The sequence below is a fragment of the Apteryx mantelli genome, chromosome 12 (assembly GCF_036417845.1).
Source record: "Apteryx mantelli isolate bAptMan1 chromosome 12, bAptMan1.hap1, whole genome shotgun sequence".
In the NCBI taxonomy this organism is placed as follows: Eukaryota; Metazoa; Chordata; class Aves; order Apterygiformes; family Apterygidae; genus Apteryx; species Apteryx mantelli.
Window position 1 is genome coordinate 17013622 of NC_089989.1, and position 27352 is coordinate 17040973.

Genomic DNA, 27352 nt, shown 5'->3' on the forward strand with positions numbered 1-27352 from the left:
TTCTGTGAGCACCCTGCAAAACAAGCACGTACCAAGGCTCTGAGCGCTGAAGCAGTGAGGCTGCCTGTCAGCCAGCAAACTGAGTGGTATGAGATATCTGTGCTTGGCTCTTCTCCTGAATCACCACCGTCAGTGGGTCTTCGCTCCTCAGCTCAGGGCTTGTCCTTGCTCACTTGGTTGCCAGGGCTGATGCTAATGCCAAAACTTTGGCTTTGCTTTCCTTCGAGGATGGTTTTTTAGTTTGTTTGTTTGTTTTTTAATTTTTCGTTGCTCTGCTGTCTCTGTTGACCACACCAGTGTCCAACTGCTGCTTCATCACTCGCTCACGCTACACCTCCAGGAGCAGGAACCTAACAGACACATCCCACCAGGCTGTTCCCAACCAAATGTCTCTCTTTGATGACTGCTAATGCCTGCAATACAGAAGCTCTCCATGTTTACTTCCAGATGATCCAGTGACACACAGCTTGGTGCTGGGAGGACTACACAGGGGAGCAAGATGAAGCCAGAGGACCTTTATATCCCTCTGTGTTCACTTGAAAATATCAGCACTTAAGTGAAATGCAGAGATCTGTGCCGTTTCCCCTGCTAACAGCATTGTTTATGATTGTGCAGCGCACAAAGCTCCACTGCAACTGCTGTGTATTGATTTCCGGGCTGCTGAGGCAGGTTTCAGAAACTCAATACGCTGAGGTGACTGCGTATGTTAGCATGTTATCCTGTGTAGCCTCCAATTCCAAGCAGTCAGCACCGAGCCTGAAGCGCTAGCAGCTGATACAGTTGCTTAACGTTATTAATATTTCCTTACAATTGTACAGCATAAGAGAAAAGAGCCATTTGGTACCCATCCTCTTTGAGAGACTCCTCGGGATGGCCAGCTTACAGCTTTGTCTGGGTTGCAGTGAGGATGCCGTGTGATCTGGACAGTTATTTAGAAACAAGTCTGAACTCGCTCACCCCCAGCAGTATAAGAGCTGCTTTTCAAACTTGTGGTTGAAGATGCAGTTGCTGGAAATGTATTCTTTCCCTTTCAAAACTGCCTTTAGGACTCCCTCTCTCCCTCCCTTTTTTGCTTCTGTAATTTTCTCCCTCACACACCATCCTTTCCCCTAGACACATATCCACACACTCATTCAATGCTGCACACACATAGCATTGTGGACAAAATAGCACCCATTTGCACCATGACCGAGTGTTCATCTTCACAGAGCTACATAATCCTCTTACAAGACTGGTGCTTATCACCATTTACCCATCGTAAAGACCTCCATACCATCCTATTGCTGTATAAAAATTTTCATTCCAGGAATTCACTTAGCAGCAAGATCATAATTTGCCTCTGGCTACATAAGGCTTCATCTCTGCTCCTCACTGCAGAGGTGCTTCAGGGTAGTTTTACAAATCACTTAAGTGAGAAAGAGTTATCAAACATGGGATAGTCAGCTCTCTGCCACCAAGAATACCAGGTACCCAGGATCTCAGCCTAGGAGAGTTTTCAGCTAGTAACTGCTCTATATTTCACTTTGATTTCCTGACTGATAAATGTTTCTGCATGGTGAAGTATCTGCAAGCTGTCCCTACAAAGACAAATTGCATCTTTCTTGGCTACCAGCTATGCAAGTAAAAACAAAACGGAAAAAAAAAGTTGCTTATCTGGGATTTGCCATTTCTCCTGGGAATAGCTTAATGTCTTAACATCCATGGAAGAAGTATGTACCAGAAGTCCTTTTATGCCATCTATTAACATGACAACAGGATCTCCCATGCTTAGAACTCAATTTACAACCACACTGGGAAGGGAAGGGAGCACAGGAGAGCATCCATCACAGGTGCTCAGGAACAGCCAACCTCAGGGTAGCAGCTGGCAGACTGGACTGTGCGACTTGTTTGGTCCTGCTGAGCCTGCTCTGTCCGGACCACATGAGCTAAATGAGCTTGTGAGGCGAGCTTAAGTTGTGCATCAATGGCAGATGGTTCAGGACATAAAAACAGGCTTGGACTCACCCCTTCATTCATGCTACGACAGTCTCAAGCTCCCTCCTAAGCTTTCATTAAATCAGAGCTGGCATTAAATACTCAACTGCCCCACCAAAATCCACTCTGAACTACTGCACTTGATAGCAAGCAGGGAATCACCATCCATCTTACAGTAAGGAACATCAGCATTTATATCTCATGAAGACAACTTTCAGCATTGCCACCAGATAAAATTCAATGTTTTCTTTTTATCTGGTCACTGACCAGAAGCAGTTAGAATAGTGAACAGGGCTCAGAAAGCAGTTCTACAGCTTTGCCAATGTATCTAAAAAATCATATTACTATGACTATCTTGCTTCCTCATCCTTTTCAGTTCTGACCTGACTTCAGCTGTCAGTAACACAGCAATGACTACTGTCCATTTCAAAACCGAGAGGCAAGACAGTTGCAAATCATGTCAAGAGAGCGATTGTTAATCTTAATGGAAGTGCTACATATGTTTGCATGTACATTCAAAGAGGATGGGAAGAAAAAAAACAGAAAATAATGGCCATTTCCATGCTCTGATCTCTCCCAAACTAGCTGGCAAGGAAACAAGTACCATGGGCAAAAGTCAGAAATATAAAGCCCCCTTCACCTCTGGGTATTGTAGGCTCCCTCCTCCAATGTTTTATAAAATATTGGAATTTACATTCTACGTGGCTCTTTGGTATAGCTGAGGAGTTGCTTGGCACTCATCAAGGCTTTAATAAAGCAATCATTGGACTTTTGCCTGATGTAGTTATTCATTCTGAAATATTATTCTAGTTCTCTCACTCCACTTGTCTATATTTGACTAATGGCAGCAATGCCACAAACACTTCTAAGCTCTCTGTGGGCACAGACTCAGTCCATTTCTTTTCTCAGTCATTTCTAGAACAATATCTATAATCACACTCTAAGTTTTCTTTTGTGATACATATAGCAACACTTTGGTGCTTTCTGGGCTTCTATTTTAAGTAGATTTGGTATCAGGAGGCCTTTCCTGGATGCTGGAGCCCTGCTCAACAACAGGCCAGGGATCACTCAAGCAAAAGTGCAGATTTCCTCAGGACATGTCTCGACCAGCCTGCAAAGGTAACAATCCTTTTGGAGGATTCCTTACCTATTTATTCTTAACCTTATCCCTAGCAAGGCTATCGTCAGCCTTGAGTTTGAAAGGGTGACAGCTGTTACACCCATGCTAGTTAAGGTACTTGTCTAAATTTAATTTCGCAGAGCCCGCTAATGTGTAAGTTGTAACCTTTCAGTCCCTGCTAACCCATGCAGAATTTGAACGGGCTGCCTGAAATCGAAGGTCAGCTCTTCTTGCAATTCTGGGGTTTCTGCTTGTCCTACTTCAAGTAACTTTACATGTACGACACCATGGAGGAAGCAGGGAGGAAACCTATTTACTCCTCAAATGTTGGAGCAATGACAAGGAACTGCAGGGGAGAGACACTCACTGATGTACGGTAACTTCTGCCAAGTGCTCGCAGCACCACTGAGGTACGAACTCTGCGGCTGTAAGAACAAACAGTCTTTTACTGCCATCTACCGCGTTGAGAGCGATCCAGTTACTAGCGGGAACGATTAACCTCCATGACATTGCTGCAGAGGGAAGCTAGGAATGAACCAATGCCCATTGAAAGCTGTTTCTTCCGTAGCCCTGCCAATCTCTCTCTGCCTGGGGCAGGTTTTGCTATACGGCCCTTTGAGTCGCGCGCCTCCTCCGACATGCGTGATGCTCAACTACGTTGTCTGGAAAGCCAATCTTCTCAGCAACACACTTCCTCCACTTCGTGTTTTGGGTCTGGGCAACTCAGGGAATGACAGATGATGAAAGAGCACTTTACTTTCAGTAATTAGAGATGTACCTGCAGTGAAGATGGAAGCCCAAACTAGATCAAGGTTTTGAGCCACAGTGGAAAAAAGTCCTACAGTTCTAAAATGCATCTGATGGCAGCTTTTCACCACCAGAGTATCAGAGAAGGAATATATACAAGATAATGGTATGAAGGGTTTTTTAAATTAATCAATCATAGCTGCCACTTAGTCTTCTATGCAGACATATGGTGGATGACTGCTAGGTAACCAATGACCATATGCTAGAGAACCTCCATACTGAATTATGCTGATTTAAATCTCTCCAGTGCATCAAAGTAAAAATGATCATATGCCAGAGAAATGTCATGCCCAAGTACACAGCTTTCATCATTCCTCTGCATGAGAAATCTCATCATATGTGGAGCCACGGTCTGCTTAATTATGCCAGCCCATCTTCTGCTCAGCGTCAAGAACTAGACCCTCCACAACCAGAAAGGGTTATGTCTCCACATCTGTGTCTCAAATTGCAATTCAAGTATTGCTGATAGCTAACAGGATAAAGATTTTTTTTATATACTTTTTTTTTTTTTAATGTTGACACATGCTTTGGCATTTCTAGCCTGAGAAGACAAATTAGAAACCTCAGGCTAGTTTTCCATGGTTCCCAGAAAGAAAGACACGCTGCTTTGCACTGAACTGAAATCCCACTCAGATCACATTTTAATGACACCAGCATGAATTCAAGATATGTTTAAAAAACACCAGCAGCAATTCAACGATATTGCACTAGGACAAGTAAATGCAAATTATCCCTCCTTCCCCAAAGTAGTTTAATAATGTGCTAGAGGACCCAGATTCTTGCCACCATGTCAGGAAACCTGACTATGCTGCCATGAGCCTGCAGGTTTAAAATAATTCAACTCAAACAGTGGGATATAAACAGAATCATTTCAAAGGCAGTGAAGGTGATATAAATACAGCTCACAACATCACCCTGACACTAAATGAACGTAAATAACAGGTTTAAACTCGGAGTTAGAAAGCAGCTTCTTTGGAAAGTTACATCTGCAATGAGCATGTGTCTATCTTCTTGACACAATCAATAGCCCAGTGATTTCTTCAAGAGAAAAAAACTGGAGCATGAAGTAGGTACATGAGCTTTAAAGTTCCCAACCATTATGCTCTGATAGCTGCCTTTTACCAGAAGCATACAACTTTATCACTGCAAAAGCTATATCTGCTAGGCCAGGTTCAGATTATAGACAGTGCTTTAAGCAGAACAGGCATGAATTCACTAACAGCATCCTCACTGAGAAGATCTGGACCGGTACTCTGGAAGAGCAATCGATTTCAAGGAGAAAATATGCTTCCTAAGGGGAAGCTAAACTGTGGTTGTTCTTTTCTTTTTTCTTTTCTTTTCCTTTTCTCTTTTCTCTTCTTTTAATAACCAATAGCCACATGTTTTTGGACAGATACTGGGGTTTCAGCAATGTCATGTGGTGATAGAAAAAGGAGCATCGAGCCTACGCTCTTCCCATAAGTCTCTCTAGATTACAGTCTCCCCCTCTGCTATAATATTCCCTCTGGCCTTACCTCTGTCCTGCATTCGCTGCAGACAAAGAGCAAGGCTCTTCCTCCAGCCTGGCATCCCAGTCCAAGAGAAAGAAATGCAAGTTCGCAGGGTCTTGAAGGGGCTTGCGGATATGCAGCTGGAATAGAAAATCCAGCTTCTTTATAAGGCTACACCTTAGCGTAGAGGCAACTCCATCCGCGCTTGCAAAGACAGGAAACCTCCACTTCATGTGAAAGCCTGACTGTGAACCATCCAGGCTGCATTTTGCTGCAGGGATGGAGCAACTTCGCATGTCCACAGCAAAAGAAACAGATGGTGAGGGAAGAAGAGAGGACGGACGAATGGGTAAATCTCAAGGAGCTGAACAGTTCCTTAAGGGGCAGGCTTGCCTTTTATGCCAGCTACGCAGAAGCTACAGACAACAAAAGATTCACAACACAGTGCACACATTCTAATAGCTTATGGTTCCTGTGCAGGGGATGAAAATATTCCCTCCCCTCACCACCGCCATTTAACTGATAAGCCAAATAGTTTTCTTTGCAACTTCCTCGCTTTTTACATCTCCAGTTCAGAAAATGTATGTATTTATACCTCTTGCTACAGGAAAACATTGAGAAATATGCTTATTTTTTCATTGGTACTCAAATTTTTCTTATGCCAGTCAGAGTTAAGAACATGCACACATACTCCCCGAAGGAGGAAGGGTTATTATGCCCATTTTCATCAAGGCTTGCTAAAATGCATATTAAAAAATGGCTATCAGTAACAGTTTTCTAAGTAAATTTCAGTTAAGTTAACTACGTCCCTCCTACAGATTCTGACATAAAATGGCATTAAGCCTACTTCTGATCTAAGTTGTTGCATGCTTTTAGGGAATTCTTACTTTTCAGCTGTATTTCTGAGAGAAATAACACTGTATACACAAATAGTACATAAAAGCCACTCCCTCTCTTACAACACATGCCAAGAGAGGAGAGAGGAGGATGCTGTTTATCCATCACACAATTTCGAGTCCATTATAAAACGGTACATAAAATGCAGGTTCTCGCAGAACAGCACAAAGCAGCTTAAGATCTCATTTCAGTTTCACACTAACAAGTTGTTAGCAGATTTGTCTTCTGCGCCCACTTTGCAGTTTACAAACAGAACCAAGCTAGCACAACAGCGTTCTGGCACTGCATCTTCTGGCCCAAGCAGCAAAGGACCGGAGAGCCACGTGTGTACCAGGAACACTAGAAACACTATTGCTACGCACCACTTCTGGTTTTAACTTGATCACAGAAAAAAAGCGTTTATTACAAGCATGTATTCAAGTTACAATGGTTTTCTCCTGACCTTCACAGCTAATTACATATCTAGAATATGGTTTAATTTTTATTTGTTAGTCTTTCTCCAAAAGATTTTTCCATAGTGCCTATCTCTGCACCAACTATATTTTTGGCCAGCAAGGGGGAACTTTTTGTTTTTGCTGCAGCAATTCCCAATACTTCTGTAAATTTAAAACTAGAATACAAAATCCTAGTTTAAGTTTCAGGTATCTTTACAGAAATATACAGATCTGAATAAAGAAAGAAGATATGCTGGGGACTCTGTCTTGAGAAGAAACGTAATCCTTGCTGTGAAGGAAAGGTAAGCACTTTTGGATCATTCATGTCACAAGAACTAGTCTGCAAACAGCTTTGCTTGTGCCACAATTTATTTGTAGCCTCACATATTAAGTCTCCTCTTTAAAAAGCTCAGACTCTGTGTGCTATTGATAGGATAGAGAATTAAACTGTAGAAAGTGAGAAAATTCTTGCCTTGTTTTAAAGGGATACTTGTTGACATAGCACAAATCAGCCATGGTATGATAATTTCTGAGTTACAAAGTACCTAAAAGACACAAGAAAATGTCTGTTCCCTCACAGAAAGAGAATTACTCCATCCTCAGAGAGACATGGATATATACCTTACATCAAGAGGCTATGAAACTGTTGCATGATGACACAGCACCCCAACCCCAAGTCTTATTTCAAAATGTTCACCTGTTATTTGCCCACAGTTTTATTTCACCTTAAAGCCAAGATGCAGTAACTAAGATGAGTTTCATTCTACCCTAAGGCCTTGCTGTTCTTACTGTCCATGAAAGAATCAGTCTCAGAACAGCAAATCCTCCAAAGATCAACATAATTTGTTTTTGAACTCCTTTTCTAAATCCAGTTTTTGGAATGGAGTGGGAGGTAGGGGAAGTACACACACCCGAGCTTTGCATCTGATTCACTTGGAGTTCGTACAGCATTCCTCACCAAAGCCTCCAAGGTGCTGGAACTCCTCTGTCTCTTAAAAAAAAACTTAGAATAACCCACTGTGATCCCCATCTTCCTCAAAAATAACAAACAAGCTTTTTGTGTTGATGCAGCTTTGTGGAAGTAAACACAATTAGGCCTCTTATGCTAAAATGAGCGGCATACTAATGAGTTATTCCCTGGGAATTCAGGACTATCAGCAGTCTTAGATCAGACACGCTAGTTTATAAAGTCTTCACAAATTCCTGGTAAGAATTAAGCCTAACGCAGCTACACTGAATCTGTCTCATATACACAAAAAGACAGTTTCCCCCTTCCTCACCCTGTTTCCTCTAAATTAAGCAGATTTTGCTTCACAACCTAGTAGAAATGTTCTTATTGCAGCTCCCCCTCCTTCATTTACATGTTATTAATTGCCTGTGGGCAGGATTAAAAAAATATCCTAGAACAGACTTCCACAGGTTGAGGTTGACTTCAAGCCTTTTTGAGGGAACCACACGTGTGAAAACTCGACAGGTCTTCGACTGCAAATATGAGAATACCGAACTGACATTTACAGAGTGCTTGAAAGCCATCTGCCTGGCTGCACGCTCCAGAGCACTGAATCACACACCTATAGCAGCACGACAGCGCACAGAGCAACCCCGCGGCTCCGGCGAGCGCGGCAAGCCCGTCTCTCTGGATACGCTTTCGTTACTGCCTGCTGGTCTTGCTAATGTTAATTGAGAAAGGGGATGTGAGCTAAAGGTTATCGCATAGCTTGAGACCATCAGTTATACGGCATCAAACAGTGACACTGATTGACTTGTTCCCGTCCAGGGATGCCTAGCCAGACCTTTGCAACACACAAAATGAAAAGTCTACTGTTGCAAGCGCAGAAGTGTCAGTTCTGCAATCCTTGCTCACAGCAACACTAAAGATCAATTCCTGCAATTTCTAAAGATCAATTCCTTTTTCCGTATCCTGCCAAGTAACTACCCAGTAGCACAACGCTGGTTATGCATGCCAACCTTAACCAGAAAGAAACATTTTAAGAGATGATACAGACACATCCAGGGCCTCATTCTGTCTCTGCATGTTCCTGAAGTCTATCCAAGTAATATCTGTTACACAGAGGGCTGCTAAGATGATACTGAGCCATTACACAGACCAAGAATGCTAAGTCATTTATTTAATGCCAAGGCTACAAGGTGGTGTTTTACGCAACACCCAAACCAGGAAGACTGCTGCTCCAGGGTGGTTTGGACAGATAAATACAAAAAGAAAGTCCAGGAGGGACAGAGTAAGTCACTGACAAAGAAATGGGTTGGCAAATACAGTATGGAAAAGGAGAATAGGTGCTGCTAACATTACAAGAGAGGGTCAGTTTTCTTGTAAAGAGGAAAGAAACTGCTACTACGAATTGAAATTAAGATGGTGTGACAAGCAGAGTGTTAAGAAATGTGGGCAGGTCACAGGGGAAAAAAGGCAGCAGCAAGGACAGAGCATGCAGTAAAAAGCTGTAGATAGCCTTACAGGAGCTTAGAGTCAGTGCCGAGGGGTAAGAAATCCTGTAGAAAAAGGTCTGGTTTCAGGTATTTGCCTACACTCCTGAGTTCCCGAAATGCTCGATACCTACAACACTGGAAACACAGAAACGTGAGCAAGCGAATCCTGTCACCATAATGTAGAACATGAGTGACAGGGAGAAAAACCAATGCGTGCCAAGGGGGAACATGTCCTCACACGCGCCCCTGAAATAAAGATGGGAACTGCCAAGTCAGAACCAGCCCTGGGTTGGGTTTGGGCTGATTTCTCTCCTCGGTGCTGTCGCCAGGTGAGGTTTGAACAGACGCCTTAGCGCAGGATTTGTTGTAGGCAGCTTTAATTAGAACAGCACAGCTGTTTTCATTCCTTTGTCCTACTTTTCAGCAATGCTATTTCTCTTCTCCCATTGCAGATTAAAACAGTAAACCTCGTGGCCCTAATATGACCTGCAATTTTCTTTTCTCTTGTCTCCCAGCTTTTCCTTTCTCCCTTCAATGAGCCAAAAGCAAGTCGGCTTTACTACGGCTACAAATTGCTCTTTCTGAACCGCACACTTCGTACTCCCCGGAATACAGGTGTAGCGTATTTAGCAGTGGAGTATCTGTGTCAGAGTGATTTGTAATTCCGCGTCCATAAAGTACCTCAATGCGGCCTGACCCAGCTTCCCAAACACAAAAGCAATAAATTTCAAAAATCAAAAGCAGCGCATCTGAACCTTGTATCTGCCGTCACATCGCCAAGCAACAACATCCAAGCACCTTATATTCTTCCACTTTAATAAAGACAAGTGAAAGGCGGCTTCCTCTTGTAACTCCAGATAATTACCAACTTCTGAATCACGCTGAATTAAAACCCACCAGACAGCGCTTTTTCCCTCACGGCCATGATAAAGGCTGCAATGAGCTACCCAGGAGAAGTAAAATATTCAGTTTCCCCCCTGAGGTGAGAGAGCGGGCTCGGCCCCAGCGCCACGGGGGGGGGGGGGGGGTCCATTTTGGGGTGGTTTGCGCCGTGCTCGTCTGCCTGGCCCCGCGCTCCGCGTTACGCGGCGCAGCCGGGGGCCCCAACCGCCCGGGGGGCCCCAACCGCCCGGGGGGCCCCGCTCACCAGGCGCCGCTTCGCGGGGCCTCTCCCGCCGCGGCCGCCGGCGTCAGGGCGCGTCAGGGCGCGTCAGGGCGTCGCGCGCGCGCGCCCGCCCGAAGGGAAAGCACGGGCCGCCTTCCCACGCGCGGCTCAGCTCGGCTCGGCCCGGCCTCTGGCTGAGGGGGCTTCGGCCGCCACCCAGCCGCGCGGAGCTGAGAAAGGCGGGCAGACGTGCGGCGTCGCCCAGCGCAGCTCTGAGGGGGGCAAGGACCGCCCGATAGGGGCCTGCTGCTGGCAGCGGTCTGCATCACCTGCTCCGGGCTGCGGGCGGCTGCGACAGCAGGGTCACGCACCGCTGCACCCGCGCACCATTGCATCCTCCTACTATTTGCATCCATGCACCATTGCATCCTTCTACCATTTGCATCCGTGCACCCGTGCACCATTGCATCCTTCTACCATTTGCATCCGTGCACCCATGCACTAGTGCACCCCTCTACCATTTGCATCCTTGCACCCGTGCACCACTGCATCCTTCTACCATTTGCACCACTGCACCCGTGCACAGCAGCGCGCGCACCCTGCAGCCGCGCGCGGCCCCTCAGCGCGGCCGCTCGCCACGGCGCCCTCGCGCGGCGCCGCGGAGCCTCCCGCTCCCTCCTGCTTGACCTCCCCAACATGGCGCCGGGGAAAAGCCGCCTCAGCCGCCCTCACCGGCGCTGTCGCAATAAGCGCCGCACACCTTCGCCGCGCTTTACGGGAGTGCTGCAAAGGGCTGAGGCTGGGGCCGGTGGGGCCGGCCGCCATGGACCGGAGGAAGAAGCCGCTGGACGTGGCCGCCTCCTCGGTGCGTGAGTGAGCCGAGCCGGAGGGCGGGAGACCGGGAGGCCTCCTGTTCTTCCCCCTTCCCCCCCAGGCGGCGCGGGTGGTGTGGGGCGGCCAGGTGGGCACCGCTGGCGGGCGGGCCGGCCTGGGGCTTGGCTGCCGCAGTCGTTCCCGGGACAGACGGACACCCCGGGGGGGGGGGGGTGGTAACTGCCGCTTCTTAGCCCGGGCCCGCTGAGGTGCGCAGCCCTGAACGCGAATACTGCTTCAAAAAGCTCTGCTTTGTGCTATAACGCTGTGTGCGGCAAGGTCTGAAATCGCCTTTTGCTTTCCTGAGGTGCCCGGGGGTCGGGCCGAGGTGGGTTTAGCCCCTTCTCCTCCTGACCGCTGGGCAGTTAGTCTGAGCCTGCCGGGGCGGGGTTTGCTGCCATCCTCGGTGCGGTGATAAAGTCTTGTGTTAGGGCATGAGAGGGAAATGGGAGTGTATTTCCTGATTTGCCCTGAAAAACAGGAGGGCCGTGTCATGGGAATTTAACCGCTGAACCTTAGGGCACGGCGAAGTGATGTTCTCCTGCTCTTCGGTGCTTAGCTGATGAGTGATTGCCACCAAACACTTCGTGTGTTTTTCCAAATAAACAGTTAATTTAAACTATTGGGTGTTGTATATGAAACATTTAACATTGAATTTTTGGATGATCGCTTGTAAGCGTTCATAGGAAAACCCTGGTTTTGCATCATTGTTACAGGCACACACACAAAAAAAGCTTCAGTCCTTGGGATAAATATTAATACCAAAGTCTCCCACTTTCTTGGTATAATATACATCCACGCAATTTGTCTTCTATAAGACTTGCAGGAAAAGTGACACAATAACCTCTTCCATACTAGATTTTTGAATATAAGACAATACCCCTGCTGAGTGATGTTTCTTAGTAACAGATGAGATGGGGATTGTCATAGACCAGAATGCCGCATCCATATTTAAAAAAATAAAAATACAAGAAAACCTAAGTGCTGTGGGAAAGTACATATATTTTATGGACACAAACTTTCATCATCTGGTTCTTTTCTGACACTGAATTTTATTCATTACCTAATTGTTAGAGGTTTCCTTTTCAAATTAAGCAGTGTAATTATTTCATTAGTCCTTCTCTATTTGTTTGCCTTTAAGAGGCTGGAAAAATCTGTGTGGGATTATGTCTGTCCTATTCCCATCCACCCCGGGTAGTAAACGATCAAGGATAACTTTGATTTTTCTTTTTTTTCAGTCCCTAATAATAAATTGCTTTCTGTGGTTTTTATGTATTTATTGCTGTAAACTTAAGAATGATATTCCTGTTCAGATCACTGCTTCTTAAGTTCCTCATAAGAAATGCAATGAAATGCTCTTATAATTGTAAATGCCAGATTATTTTACCAGAAATACGCTTGTTGTTTTACTATAGTAACTGGTGTGTGTGCAAATAATGTGTCTTGGTTATTTATTCATTTATTTTGCTGCTCATGTAGTTGGTAGACCTCAAAGCAGAACTCTTCCGAAAGCAAGAAGAATTCAAGAAAGAAAAGCTATTGAAAGATGCCGGCATCTCTGCAAAGCCCAAAACCTCTAATAAGGTAGAAATATTTTTCCATTGTTGCTTTTTTCATTCTTTCTCCTTAAACTAAGAAAGATTCAAATCATTAAAAAAAAAAAAAGTTTTCAGTACTGTGGGGTTTTTTTCAAATGTAAAATCTTCGTGATGAGGAGGTCCTTTAAATTTCTGTCAACTCATTTCCAGATGGCATTCTAGTGCACAGCTGAAAACTCATCTCATGCTTATGCCCATCTAAAACATCTCTTAATCTCTAGTTCCTGGGGAGCCACAGCTTTTGTAACTAAAGGGAAAGGTGTTTCTTTTTCAGTATGCTCCAAGATTTTATGTTCTTCCAGAATCACTGAACTTCCTTGATAAATATTCTGCTATCTGTTCCTTTGTATTGTGGTGAATGATGATGAATACATAATTATCGCTCACATTTTAATCTTTATTGCGTTTTGTCTTCTATTCATTCTATAGCTCTCCAGTAGACGAATAGAGTATCGCTGCCATGTTTGAAGAACATGCAGCTGTTTACCCTGTTATAATGTAAATAGCCAAACTGATTATATGTTAGACCTGAAACTAAGAATAATAGAGAATATAAACTAATCATAACTTTGTTATTACTTTAGTAATGGGAAAGATAAATGTTAGTAACTTTTTTTTACTTTAACAATTTCTCCAGCATGGATTTTCCTCATTTCTGAGTGCTTTCTTGCTTCTCAGTCTGTCCTTAACTATCATATTGTAATGCAATATATGCAATTTTAGCACATACCTATTGCATTCTACAGTGCAGTAGAAACAGTTTCAAATCAAACATACATAAGATGTTATTTACCAGTCTTTCATGATTTATTTGCAAAGTTTGCAATATGCAGTTGAAATCTTTATCATTATTATTTTAATTTATTTTTATTTGTTGTTATTATAAAATTGTATCCCACAGAAGCCAAGCATCTGGAACAAACAAAATGCAGGAGTTGCAAATCGATCTGAGAAAGATGTTGAGCAGAAGACGGAAGAGGACCAAACATTAGAAAAATCAAGGTAATTCTTAGGCTATGTAAGAAATGAAGGCTTTGCAGAATATGTTTTTTAACATTTAGAAAAGCACGTAAAATGAGTTGTGAATGTATTGGGCCAGCAGTTCTCACTAGATCAACAGGTGAGATCAGCAACAATTCTGTGATCTTTACCAGTAGTGTGCAAATTGCATCCCAGCGGTCTCATGCTTTTCACTCTGGAGTGAAATATTGACCCTTACATTATCATAAATATCTAAATATGTCAGGTAACTGATTTTTGAAAGTCATCTTTGGAAGTAGAAGCTGGGGCAGAGGTAGCCACCTCAGAATGTAAAGAGTTTCCTGGACTTGATAGAAAATGGCTCACTTTTTTTTTTTTTCAAGGTAAATAGGATTTGACTCAGCCTCTAACTGGGTTAGTTGTACAACAAAATATACATTGAAAATATAAATTATAACCTATTTGCTGATTATCTGTAAGCAGCTCCTACTTCTGCCGTTCCAGAAGCTAGCTAAGGTTTTCTTCTTCAGTTTCTAAGAACAAGCATAACTCCATGTTATATCTTTCATATTTTTTTCAGTTACATAGAAGTAGAATATTTGTGACTTCATGTTCCTGCCTACCTGACAAATTGCACTGAAGCTGAAGTCTGTAACTTCATTAAAACTATTTTCAGTATCAGTTCTGGAACTGAATATATATGTGTCTTCAGAAATATCAGTTCGTGTTCAAAAGCATAGCTCAGCTTCTATTAAACATTTCAAGCTCTATTGGTACTTTCCTATTCCATTTATCCAAGGATAAATTGGTCATTTTGAACTGTTTGGAATTAGTGAGATTACAATGTTGTTGGTTTTTTGTTTTGTTTTTTTTTTCTCCTCTCCTTTCTCAGGAAGAAACTAGAAGAGAAAGCAAAGCTATATGAGAAAATGACAAAAGGCGATTTTCCAGGTGAACAAAACTAGTCTAAAATGAGTGTGTGTGTGGTTTTGTTTTTGTTTTTAATAAATCTGCTTCTAAAGTTCACTCTAAAAATTAGCCTTCCTGACTGTCTAGTAGTTGACAGCTGCTACACTATGAAGTTACTGCTTGTCTTCTTACAGGAAGGAAGGGGTTCTTTTATTATTTTTTTGGAGGTATTATATGAAGTGATTGGCATGGGTTATTTCGCTACAGAAGGGAGCAAAAATATAAGTACTAGAAAACAAAAAGCATTACTTTCTGAAAAACAGCCTGCCTTAGTAAAGCACCATAGGCTTGTTTCATTCAGTCAGTCATTAAGTGGGTGAAATATATTCTGTTTTTTCAGTACATAACCTCAGAAAAAACAGAATTAACTTGCTCTTCATCATGTAGTCTTTGGATTTGGCTGCTGGTTTTCTGTGCTTCTTTGTAATTCTTGGACCTTTATGACGAGAAGAGGAGCAGGAGGGGAGTCTGGTTGGCCCATGTGTGAATGCAGCTAATAGGGTTGAAATCTAACTTGTCCATTCTTCTTTCACAAATTGAGTCCCTTGCATAAAGTAATTATTAAAATACAAGTCAAATGTCTTTTTGCAATTAACTTAGTGTTTTCTTTACTAGTTTCCATCTTTGCCATATATGACCCCACCACTTTTCCCTTATTTTCTAAAAAGAATTCTAGTGACTGCTTAGTTGCTGTCAACATATCAAATATTAAGCATCAAATGAGTATTTTAACTGTTAAGTAACAAGCCATATATTTCTGAAATAGTTAACAAGCAGGGAGTATTGTAGCACAAAGACTGCAACCTTTTCTGTATTGTACGCAAATGATTAATTGTTTTTAAAAGGCCCTGAAATATTGAAAAATAGAGGTTATCACTGTGGAGTCTGCTTATAATTCCAAGTTTGTTTGGCACAAAATGAGATTTAAGTATTCTCCAATAGTATGGGCAAGGACATTGCTGGCAGCTGAAGAGCTGATTGCGGCTATCTGCTATTGATTTTATGTTCAGTTCTGTTCTTTTTGTGCCTGTTCTCTAAGAATTGATTTTCTGCTGTAGATGAAGAAACTGAGGATTTGTACCTTGTGGATTTCACTCAGAAGATCATAGACAGACAGCGAGAAGTACAGGAACTGTATCAGAGTGAAGCTGCTAGAAAGACTTTAGAAAAAGAGACAGATGATGAAGAAACTCAACCTGAAATGGAAATACCACCACCCCAGGATCCAGACGAAGAATGGTTGGTACTACTGAGTGTACTGAGCTGTCCTGACTAATCTGTTTCTTGACAATTGCAGGAGAAAATAATTTTATTCCCCAAAATATGCTGGAGGGAGGGGGGGGGTTGGGGGGGGGGCTAATACTACATGTTAGGAAGAGTGGGCAACGTTCTTTTATTTCATGTCTCTTTAAAAGACATTCCTTTGTGTTACTTTCCTTTCCGAGTAGGTAACACTGCAGTAGAACTTACACCCAGGATTTTTAGAAATATCAACCAGAGAAATGTACCATAAATGAAAACCATTGGAATATTCTCTCTTTATTTTCTTGCAGAGTTTATGGGATGTCTGATCTAGGCATCAATACAGTTTTACATGCTTTGGTGTCTTGCCTTGAAATGTGCCTTAACAAAATATGGGGTTTATTGCATCTGGCCTCCCTTCTCTAATTGCATGCGACTTCCAAAATGAGCAGTCGTCTTTGTTGTAGGACCTCCTTTTTTAAAAGAGAGAAATTCTCCAACTGGAGAAAGAACATGATTTTTCCAGATTTTATTTCACAATTTAACAGCAGCACTGCAAATACCCTGTGAGAATTTTCTGTGACATTCCAGGTAGCTGCTGGTTTTTCCTCTAAGAAGTAATTATGCAGCCAGTCTGGACTAAACATCTTCCTTGCCAATTTGTGAAAAATGCTTATGTACCAGAGATTTTACTTCTGGTAATCAGTTTAAAACAGCAGTAAGCAGTATGAAAAACAGCACTCTGATTCTCCAGTTTATTAGGTTGAGATAAGATTTGCAGTTAATTTTTCAGAATAAGTTGGGAGAGTGAATCCAGGTACCAGAAAACTGTTAGATTGAAAAGGCAGATATACCTATTACTAGTATCTAACTGAAATCCAAGATGAAACTGTGAAGCAGTGATCCAGATAGGCGCTCAAACTGCTTTATGTTTTCATCACAATCAAGTGTTTGGAAATTTAACCAATATATTTTACCATTCACATGGTGCTTTTAAGTCATTGCCTACATCTCACTTCGATGACATGTAAATGATAAAACTAACTACTGTATGAGAAGCTCTGTGGGATTAAATCTTTTTTTAAAAATATTACTAATATATTGCCAAGCTCAGCAAGGCTTTACCCTAATGAGGATATTTGGGTGCTCACATAATTGTTGCTAATTATTCTGCAGCCATATTTATATCTTTTGTATAGAGATTGCAGACAGTTGTGTTTTCTTCTGGTGTTAAATTATAATAAACAATGGGTACTGATATTAAGCTCTGAATATCTTGGAAAATTATGTAAAAGACCTAACTTACTAAAAGCGCAGATGTTTAAAAGTTTGTATTTTGGGAACTAAATTGCCAGTCATACTTTTTCCCCTGTAGTATGAATTCTTTAAAATGGGATAATTGAGGCAGCTTGATGCTAAAGAACTCTCTAGCATTATGGGACAATAACTACAGCTCTTTATCTGCTCTTTGACAACTGTAAATTAAGTGTTCAGTACTATAAGGAGTTGCATAAGAAGCACAGTATGTGCTTCAAAGGAACATTTTGCTGGAATTTTCGTCAGCCTTTGTTATGCCAGTTGAATGAATGCTATCAGCCTATTCTAAATGAGCTTTAGACTGGTAATTGAAATATATTGTAGCAATTTAATATTTGCAAGAAGTCAATGCTGCATCATTATTTTCACCATGGGAAGCAAGTATTAGGCACAGTTTTATTTTGATATGGAAACTACGTCACATTATAACTTTTAAACATTTTTTACGCCATCTTACTACCAAGGCAAACAGTTGGCTGAAAGTGAGATTGAATAAAATAAACGTCTGTGATAAATCTGTTATACGCCCTGTTCAAAATGCATCCTTTCAACCCGAGTCTGTAATTGAAAGGTAGAAGAAACTGTCACACATGAAGAGACTGCGATACAGTGAATACTCTTCAGAAAGTGTCACTGTTTTTATCTTCTGGTTAAGTGTTCTGCAAATCTGCAAGTATAATTTCTCTGTGAAACTTCCTTTGCTTTCGTTACAGGGTTGATTACGTGGATTCGTTAGGCCGATCTAGACGTTGTATGAAGAAGGATTTGCCAAGTCTACTTAAAATGGATCAGGAGCTTCAAGGGAAAAGGTGCGGTTGCTTTAACAGAAGTGCATGTTCCTTGCTTTATTTAGCATACAGATTTCTAATGGGAGGGAAGAGAGGCTGTGCTGTGTTATCCCGCTCTCATCCAGAGCTGTTGAAGCTATTGCTTTCTCTAGTTTTACTTTAGACCACCTTCTGCTGGTTTACAACAGTATGCCTTAAAAATAAAAGGAGTAGCTACAGTGAAATTGTGTGTGAAGGTGGTTTTATCAAAACTCTCTATTACAGATTCATATAGTATTCCAAGGCTTCTATTTTATTTCGCCGTGGCAGCTGACCGTTTGAAATATGTAGCTGGTGTTTCGGTTTTAAATTGCAACAGATTGAAGGCCTTGGACATCAAACAAAATCCCAAATCAAATTTTTAATAAACTACTGAAGCACACTTTTTGATGAAAATGCTGACTAAATCTAAAACCCCAGCAGAGTATAGCTTGTACAGAGAAATTTTGATACCTGACAGACTGCCAAGTCAATTTATCTGATGCATCTTTTGAAACTGTAGAAAGAGGAGAAATGTAGAGAAATTATGTCTTACTGTACCTTTCAAAAAACACCAGAAGAGTGATTCCTGGTTCTGAATAAATGGGTTATAGGCTTTTAACAAATCCAAATTCATTATGATATTCAAAGTGAATTTATTAGATCTCAGTTTGGTTTTGTACTTACAGCTCTTCTGTAAAATTACTGTGGTAGCACTGGGAATTGTTTTCAGGAAATATTCTAAAGGCACCTTAACTGAGCCCTTACTGTTGCCAAAATGAAAATTCTTTCACACTGAAAATCCATTACTGTGTTCTCTGTATTTGAAAAATAAGATAGAGAATACAGGTGTATTGAAATTGCAGCGTCTTCATGGATATGGATGACAGTGTGCCAGCAAAACCTGCTTTAGCTAGACTGTAAGAGAAGAGGATGGTGCTGCTTCCCTTGTGAAAACAAAACTGTTTCCCATATTGGGTATTAATGTTTGGCCTAGGCTTTTGGAGTAAACTGATGGCTAGATTTTTGTTATTTCAAATACCTTTCATTTTCATGTGTTAAATTTAAAATGTTTCTCTGAGTTGCTAGCTTCCCAACAGATGCTGATAGAAGTGAATACTTATCTCCTGTTCTGTTTTGATAATGATTTCATAAAGCCTCTGAAAAGGATACAGTTTTGTTTTTAAAGAGTCTTTTAACAACATATTTTACTAGTACCTTGTTTCAGAGGGAGTACTGTGTTTCTGTCTTTGCTTTGAACCATACTCATCGGTGCTGCATCACCAACTAGTGCCTAGAACAGTCTATGTTTTTGTAAACACTGCAATAGTGGATTAGACGCAATCGTACTTTCATCATTTGATACCACAGAACCTCTAAAGTTCTGCTCTGTAATCCTTAATTTTTTTTTTCTTTTTTTGAATTAGACAAATTCCTGATGGGAAGACTCTGTTATCTGAAGACATGAGAAGAGAACTTCAGAGGCAGCAGTGGGAAAAAGAGGAAGAAGAAGCCCTCAGGAAACCCATGGGACCCATACATTATGAAGATATTAGAGACAATGGTATATTTTCGTATTTTGTATCACTTATCTTCACAAAGAGGTTTTAGAGGAAGCAAGGGAAAGTTGCTTCTTGTGCCTATATGACAAACTTCAGGTACATGTTAAGCCACATTTGTAATAACCTTTTGAATTACCAGTACATTAATCTAGAAGGATTCTTTCCCTCAAATTGTATTTTTTCTCAAATATATTTTTCAATTTTCATTCCTTCATCCTGCTTTCTCCTTCAGGATGCTTCACTTCATGCATCGTCTAAAACTAGCCTGTGTGGTGTATGTCTTTGGGAGTAATTCAGTGCATGAAAGCAGGGTGCATGATGCTTGTAGTTGCTGTGGATTGTAAACTGAGTGTAACACATTTATTGGCTTTCTTTTTCTTTTCAGAGGCCAGACAGCTTGGTGTTGGTTACTTTGCCTTTTCTCGTGACAAAGAACTTAGACATAAACAAAGGGTGACACTGGATATGCTAAGAGAGCAGGTATGAATTTAAAAAGCAAATTGACATACAAAGGCATCGAGCTGCAGTTGTCACTGTCTTTAGCTTATTGTACAAGTATTACGCTCAGTGATTCCTGCAGCTGACTCCCAAAAGTGGGACCTCTTTTCCCCTGTTGAAACATGGTGCCTGATAATGATTGCTTTTAGTTGTTTATTGATGGAAGATGTGCAATTGATTATAATAACACAGGAAGGTTAATTCATGTTTTTCTTTACTGTTAAGACACTTGATCAGAGAACTAAACGTGAACAGTTAAAAGAAAAAAGGAAGGCAGCTCTAGAAGCCAGACTGTCTAAACTTCGAGCACGGAAGGCTAAGAAGTTAAAGGAAGATGGGTTAGAGGAAGAGGGAGACCAGCTGGAGAGTGGAGGTACAGTTTGTTGTCCTTAAGTAAAATATTTGCTATCTCAGCTTACGCCTGAGCAGGTGATTGCACTTTACTTGATTTAGATTTGGACACTTAATATATTGGAATTATGTATTCTATTTATGCAATTAGTATGACCATTAAAATAGTAAGAGTTCTTATAACTGCATGTAGGTGTAAAATCGTGCCAGAAATAGTTTAATAATGCAGGAAGAAATATGCGATATGTCACACATGGATTATAGTTCTTTTTGAATTCATGCCTGACAGCAGGAATTATGCAGGTTAATTATGCAGATTGAAGTTAGAGCTGCTGACATTTTACTGGCCTTCTTTTTTTTAAAGGTGAGCTGAGATTAAAAAAAAAAACAGTAACAAATTTTGATAACATCTAACACACACTCTTACAGTTGTAGAGCAGTCTGTAAGTTGGGCATTCGTAAAACTTAAAATAAGGGTAGGTGGCGATTAAGGACCAGATTCTGTGCTTAGATTGTTGTGTACACCCACTGGAGGGAAGATGTTTGCTATTAATGCTATAACTTGGCATACTTGTGCAAAAAGACCCTATTTTGTGATGTGACCTTTTCTTGTGGGTACTTTTAAAGATGTAGTATATAAAAATGGACATATTCCAGAGCTTACTTATATCAGTGTACAAAGATAATATTCTTCAAGTGTAAGAGTCCCTGGCTAAATGAAATTATACTGTCTTTACTGCAGAGATAACTTGAGCATAGATAACTCAATTTAACTTAGGTGTGGCCTGTCCTAACTTTTTTTATACCCGTTCCTTTCTAGGCCTGCTAACTCAAGTTCTTTGCTACTTCCCTGAAGTCCTGTCAACGCATACAAATGCTTCACTTGAATTTTACCTTACAATTAATGGTGGAGTGTAGGGAAGTTTTGATAAAAGATTCTTCTGAGGTTTACCTGTAGAAGGCATACAGCCAGACATTTAGGATTTAGGATGATGAATTTGAGTTCTAATCCCATCTCTGTGCAGTTTCCCTCATGACACTACCAGTCACTTGTATTGCCTGTTTCCTGCTCTAAAATGTAGCTCATATTTAATTCTGTCAGAATTCTAAGCAAGTGATTAAATGTGAAGTGTTTTGGAAATGAAGAATGGTAGTGTGCCACTGCTAACTGTTCCTGTTGTTCAGAAGAATAAGAACGCAAATTGTTTTCTCCAAGATTATTGAAGTGGAGCTGCATGCTAATGTTCTTGTTTTTACCTAATTTTCTAGCTTCACTATAACACTCAGTGCATTCTTTTTTTTGAGTTATTAGGCAATAGATTTTTAGCATTCTCTTTGGTACCACTAGAAAGCTAATGAACTGTCTCTTAGTAGATTTGTTTCTTGATTATCTGTTTTATCCATTATCTCTTCTGAAATAAGATGCAGTAATTAAAAAAAAAATGCATTTTATTATTAGAATGAAATTAGATAACTACTGTAAGCTCTATAAATGCAAATAACTATTACTTGCATATCCCTCCTTTGAAGTTCAAATAGGAGATTTTGTGTTAGTAACAAAAACTATTCTCTCATTCTTTAAAGTAGAGGTTAAAGATGTTACTGGCCCAGTACGAGCCGAACCGGAAGCTCCAAGAGTTACTGCAGCAAGTAGGAAGGTAGAGGTCATCATCCAGGAGAGAAGAGATACAAAGCCCGGCGTGCCTTATGTCCGAGAGTGGGATAAAGGCAAAGGTAAGGAAATGTAGATTCAGCAACATTGCTTGGAAGTCGTGTGTACAGAGCTGTCTTCATCCCTCTTTGACAAAGTATGATAAGACTGAAAAGTAATGAAACACTTTCTCCTTTTAAATTGATGACTATCTAGTGCCAAGTGCAGTGATTGACAATGCAGGCCATAGTGCCTGTAGCTGCTGCCATAATGTCCCCTAATTTTATCTTCTATGAGTTATTACATTTCTGGATGATCAAGGGAGCTTGACAGAATGACAAATTTCATAGTTCATGGAATTTACTATCTTTCAGTCTGATCTGGTCTTGATATATTACTGTAGTTTGTGCTACTTGATGGCAGAACGAAGCACAATGAAACAGGTACAGGATGATAATAAAAAGTGATGCAAGCAGCAACCACTTCAGTGCCGATGCAATGTATGGTCGCTGTATCTAGGAGGTTTCATGGAATAAATGAATTACAGCATGGAATAAATGAATTACAGGGAAGAACTTGGAGGAGAAGCAAAGAGATAGTTGGTATATAGAGAAGGGAGACTGTTGCATGATTATCAGAAGGGTTACACGTATCATGAAGTTAGATGTATGCAAGAGAACAGAAGAAGAGAAAGTATTGCTGGGACTTGTTGCAGATATTTTTTAAATTGAAAAACTCAGTAAGGTGAGGAGCCATATTATTGTTGTGTTTACCTCACAGCTGAAATGTAGTATATCTAAATGGGCTAGCAGTGAAATACATGGTTACACCCATTTTTACCAAATTACCAGATACATGGGAAAGTTGATAGTGGAATTATTTTCTTTTATATCAAAGAAAATCACTCTTTAAATCAGAAGGTTTAGTATTACTTTGACTAAGCACTAATACAGTGAATAAGAGTTACATAATTTGACTGTTCATTTGAAGAAAGTGTTTGTCCAGAAATGCTCTTCAAAGAAAATGTTTTTTGGTCATTAGTGGAGTTGAGCCTCCAGTTTTTTCAGGCTCCATTTCTTACCTGCTTGCACAAGTATCCATGTTGCTTTCCCATTTGGAAGCATCTTCCTTGTCACAGCATCAAGTGATTGGTCTCTTCCAGATCCTTTCCAAACTCATTAACTCACTTTCACCATTAATCTAAGCTCATACACATTCCTCCTGTAGTCTGATGCCTGATTTCTAGGTAAAAGCAAGCAAGAATGAGGCAAAGCACATAAATCACAGAATCGCTGAGGTTGGAAGGGACCTCTGGAGATCATCTAGTCCAACCCCCCTGCTCAAGCAGGGTCACCTAGAGCACATTGCACAGGATTGCATCCAGGCGCGTTTTGAATATCTCCAGAGAAGGAGACTCCACAACCTCTCTGGGCAACCTGTTCCAGTGCTCTGTCACCCTCACAGTGAAAAAGTTTTTCCTCATGTTCAGATGGAAGCGTCTGTGTTTCAGTTTGTGCCCGTTGCCTCGCGTCCTGTCGCTGGGCACCACTGAAAAGAGTCTGGTCCCATCCTCTCGACACCCTCCCTTCAGATACTTGTACACGTTGATAAGATCCCCTCTCAGCCTTCTCTTCTCCAGGCTAAACAGGCCCAGCTCTCTCAGCCTTTCCTCATAAGAGAGATGCTCCAGTCCCCTAATCATCTTTGTAGCCCTTCGCTGGACTCGCTCCAGTAGTGCCACATCCCTCTTGTACTGGGGAGCCCAGAACTGGACGCAGTACTCTAGATGTGGCCTCACCAGGGCTGAGTAGAGGGGGAGAATCACCTCCCTCGACCTGCTGGCAACACTCTTCCTGATGCAGCCCAGGATACCATTGGCCTTCTTGGCCACAAGGGCACACTGCTGCCTCATGCTTAACTTGGTGTCCACCAGCACTCCCAGGTCCTTCTCGGCAGAGCTGCTTTCCAGCAGGTCAACCCCCAACCTGTCCTGGTGCATGGGGTTATTCCTCCCCAGGTGCAGGACCCTGCACTTGCCTTGTCCACCTTCTGTGGATTCCTATAAAAGCAGCATTCCTCTTCTATAGAATACTGATATATTTTCAATGCTTTTTACTTTTCACAGCCTTGTCTTTGTGTTCAGTTAATGAATATTGTTTGAGTGGGAGGGAGGAGGTGGTTCCATTAAAAAACAAAACTTCAAGTTTGTATCTGTTAAGCCTTTATCCTGCCTGACCCTTTTTCCTACCCCTGTGGAATCCTAGTGTCTGACTGGGACACACAGGCAGCACTGTAGTACACAACAAAAATCATCATCTGAAAACAGAGGGTAACTCACTCTAAAATGTGAAGTAAAATAACTATAGTTCAAGTTACTTAAATTTAACGTAAGCATCTAAATTATTATGAGAAGGGATAAACAGAACTCCAGAATCCCTTAGATGACTTCCTCCTTTTATTTAATACTTTTACCAGAGCAATGGAAGAAGTCCCTTCTCTGGTTGGGGTTCTCTTTTGCTCCATCAGACGAATGTGTAGCCCTTCTGTATCAAAAGTTTGTACTTTAGTTCTTATAGAAATCTTGGAAGAATTGAATAGTGAAAACATTTTTGCTCCTTTTAGAAAGTAGGTTTTGGGGACATCTTTGAAAGTATGGTGATTCTGAGTTGTCATCCCATTGCAGTACTTCAGAACAATATTTATCGTGCCATAGTAACTAGAATCTACCACTTCTGCAGAAATAAAGAAGTTATTGTTTTTTCCCTATGCCCACTAAAAGCACAACCCATTATGATACTGAGACAATCTCATAATCTCCATCTTCTAATAACTAAGCTCTTAGTGCTTTGATCAGTGTGTACTTTGATTCACCCCTAACTAATTAGCAGTTTGTCATAACAAGTGACCAGGTTGTTAAAAGATCTTAAAGTGACTAAGGTGGGTTATGTAGAGGATGATGGTTATCTTTAATGCTCAATGGTTTAGTTTCTGCTGTATAGAAAAAATGGACTATCGGCTTAGCTAACAATTATAGTACCAGATGGGAAAGTAACTTCAAATGGCTTTAAGCAGCTGCATCTTCCTTGCTTGCTAATGCCTGTGACCTCCTTTCTGACTGATCTTCAGATGCTGAAGTCTATGTTCAAACTACTGTTTCCTTGTTTCTAACAGAACTGATTTTTGGACAATGGTCAAAGAAACAAGAAGAACTCAGAGACGAGCGAGATCCAGAATTTGCACCACCTTCTGATTACTTTTTGGGACAAAAGAAAGCTGATAATTACAGCCAGAATTTGAACAGTCCTGAAGCCTCCCCTGAAAAACTGGAACAGGAGACAGCACAAAACCAACAGTTGCCATCACAGCAGGCCAGTGACAGCAGCACTGCAAATGTGCCAGTATCAGCGCAGGCTTACAGCAATGATGCTCAAGACGTGTCCACATCAGTAGAGACCTGTGGCAGTGACGCTCAAGATGTGCCACCGTCAGTAGAGGATGATGGCTGCGATGCTCAAGATGCGCTGCTGTCAGCGCAGGCTTGCAGCTGCGGCGCTCAGGACGTGCCGCTGTCAATGCAGGCTTACGGCTATGGCGCTCCAGAGGTGCTGCCGTCAATGCAGGCTTATGGCTACGGCGCTCAGGAGGTGCCGATGCAGGCCTACGGCTACGGCGCTCAAGACATGCTGCCGCCAATGCACGCCTACTGCTATGGCGCTCAGGGCATGCTGCCGCCAATGCAGGCTTACGGCTACGGCCCTCAGGATGTGCTGCCCCCCATGCAGGCGTGCAGCTGCGACGCTCAAGATGTACCGCCTTCAGCGCAGGCCTACAGCAGTGGCCCTCAAAATCAGGAGCCACTTTACCAAAGTTTAGATGATATGCTGTCGTATTACAGACAAGTGACTTGAACTGAGCAAAAGAACAAGCAAGAATCATAATTTAAAGGACTGAAATAGAATTATGTTCTAAGCACGGCTTTTATTTTCCCACATCTGGGAAAAATAAGTTTCTGTAAGTAGATCTGAAATAAATCTTCTGCAGACCTAAGCTATTTTACATCACAGCTATACATTTGCCCCCTCAGTCTTTCCTCTTTACTGAATTTTTATGGTTTTGTGTCAGCACGTATTTAATTTAGCACACGTTTCGTTTTTATTCTTTGTCATTTATGCCTGAACTTTGGGGTTTATTAGTAGCTTTCTCTCAAAAATATGAACTCTTATTTTACTTTGTCACTCTTCCCCCCAGCTTTCCCCCATTAGCTAGCCCCAGCTAGCTGCTGGTTTGGAGGCACTGCAAGTTCAGTGGTATCTGTAGAAGCAGTATTGAAATGTCAGGCCTTCTGCTGCTAAATACAAAGAGGTTTTAGGAAATTTATTACATGCTTAATCTACTGACTTTATGGACAGGAAATGCAGAACATCATCTAGTGAACAGCTGTGGCATGTAGTTCATATGGTCGCAGTGCCTTCTGCATTCCTGAGACCTGTATATGACTTAATTCTGTGAAGCAGTTCAGAGTTGGAGAGGCACCGCAGAAATCAATAAATAATGATTGTTAGACCAAGCATAAACACTTCACTAAAGCAGACGCCTTGACAACTGAAATTACCATCTTACTGGTTTAGAAAATGCTCTCATAATTCTCAAAGTGCATTTTTGTTGTATCGCTCTGTTATATTTTTGGCCTTATTGAATTCTTTTTTCCAAAAACTGTGATGTTGCAATGATTATATGTATAAAGTAGGCTGACATTTACCAAACAAGCTTCTATTTCAATATCTTAAATCAGTTAAATGGTAGGAGTATGTATTTACCATTTAGGAGACGAAGGTTCCGATTTCTGAAGGCAATTTAGATAACCCATTTGTATTTTAAAAGCTCATAAAAAAGATAAATGCTAGAAAAGTGGGCTGGAATGGACAATTTCATAATTATGTGTAAGGTTAAACGACGATGATACTGTCAAAGTAGTGAACATTTGAACCAGATAGTGAATTGGCCAATGTGACAGACAACGTGCTACTTCTGTGTGCTTCAGTGGGATCTCGGGCTGCTTTGCAAAGCCTGGTGTATAGCAGTGCCTCTACCACAGGGAAACCACATTCGGCTAAACTGACCCGTTCAAGGTCACTGAACAAACTTAGCAGCATGCAGAACACATTCACTATCCCCAGACTCTGTGTTAACCTTGGCTAGTAAATACACTTCTCTCTTTCCTCATTCCTACCT

General features: G+C 41.5%; 1 protein-coding gene across 2 annotated transcripts; it reads left to right on the plus strand.

Moving 5' to 3' along the window:
* The first annotated feature begins 11058 nt into the window (after window positions 1–11058).
* On the plus strand, window positions 11059–26167 carry CCDC174 (coiled-coil domain containing 174). 2 transcript variants are annotated; one of them, XM_067303354.1, is made up of 11 exons: window positions 11059–11137; window positions 12625–12729; window positions 13645–13745; window positions 14617–14675; window positions 15752–15932; window positions 17966–18061; window positions 19486–19622; window positions 20006–20100; window positions 20344–20491; window positions 22054–22203; window positions 25292–26167. In XM_067303354.1, exons 1-11 carry the CDS (start codon window positions 11096–11098, stop codon window positions 26026–26028), a joined length of 1851 nt encoding a protein of 616 aa, XP_067159455.1. In that variant the 5' UTR covers window positions 11059–11095; the 3' UTR covers window positions 26029–26167. The 2 variants fall into 2 exon arrangements, with proteins under 2 accessions (XP_067159455.1, XP_067159456.1); XM_067303355.1 differs by having other exon boundaries at window positions 22057–22203.
* The last annotated feature ends 1185 nt before the right edge of the window (window positions 26168–27352 follow it).

Bases quoted from the DNA above. Each gene is read 5' to 3' on its own strand.
- CCDC174 (XM_067303354.1), top strand. From the start codon at position 11,096: ATGGACCGGAGGAAGAAGCCGCTGGACGTGGCCGCCTCCTCG. The intron at 11,138-12,624 runs GTGCGTGAGTGA...CTGCTCATGTAG, and splicing joins TGGACGTGGCCGCCTCCTCG to TTGGTAGACCTCAAAGCAGA. The intron at 15,933-17,965 runs GTTGGTACTACT...CTTTCGTTACAG, and splicing joins CAGGATCCAGACGAAGAATG to GGTTGATTACGTGGATTCGT.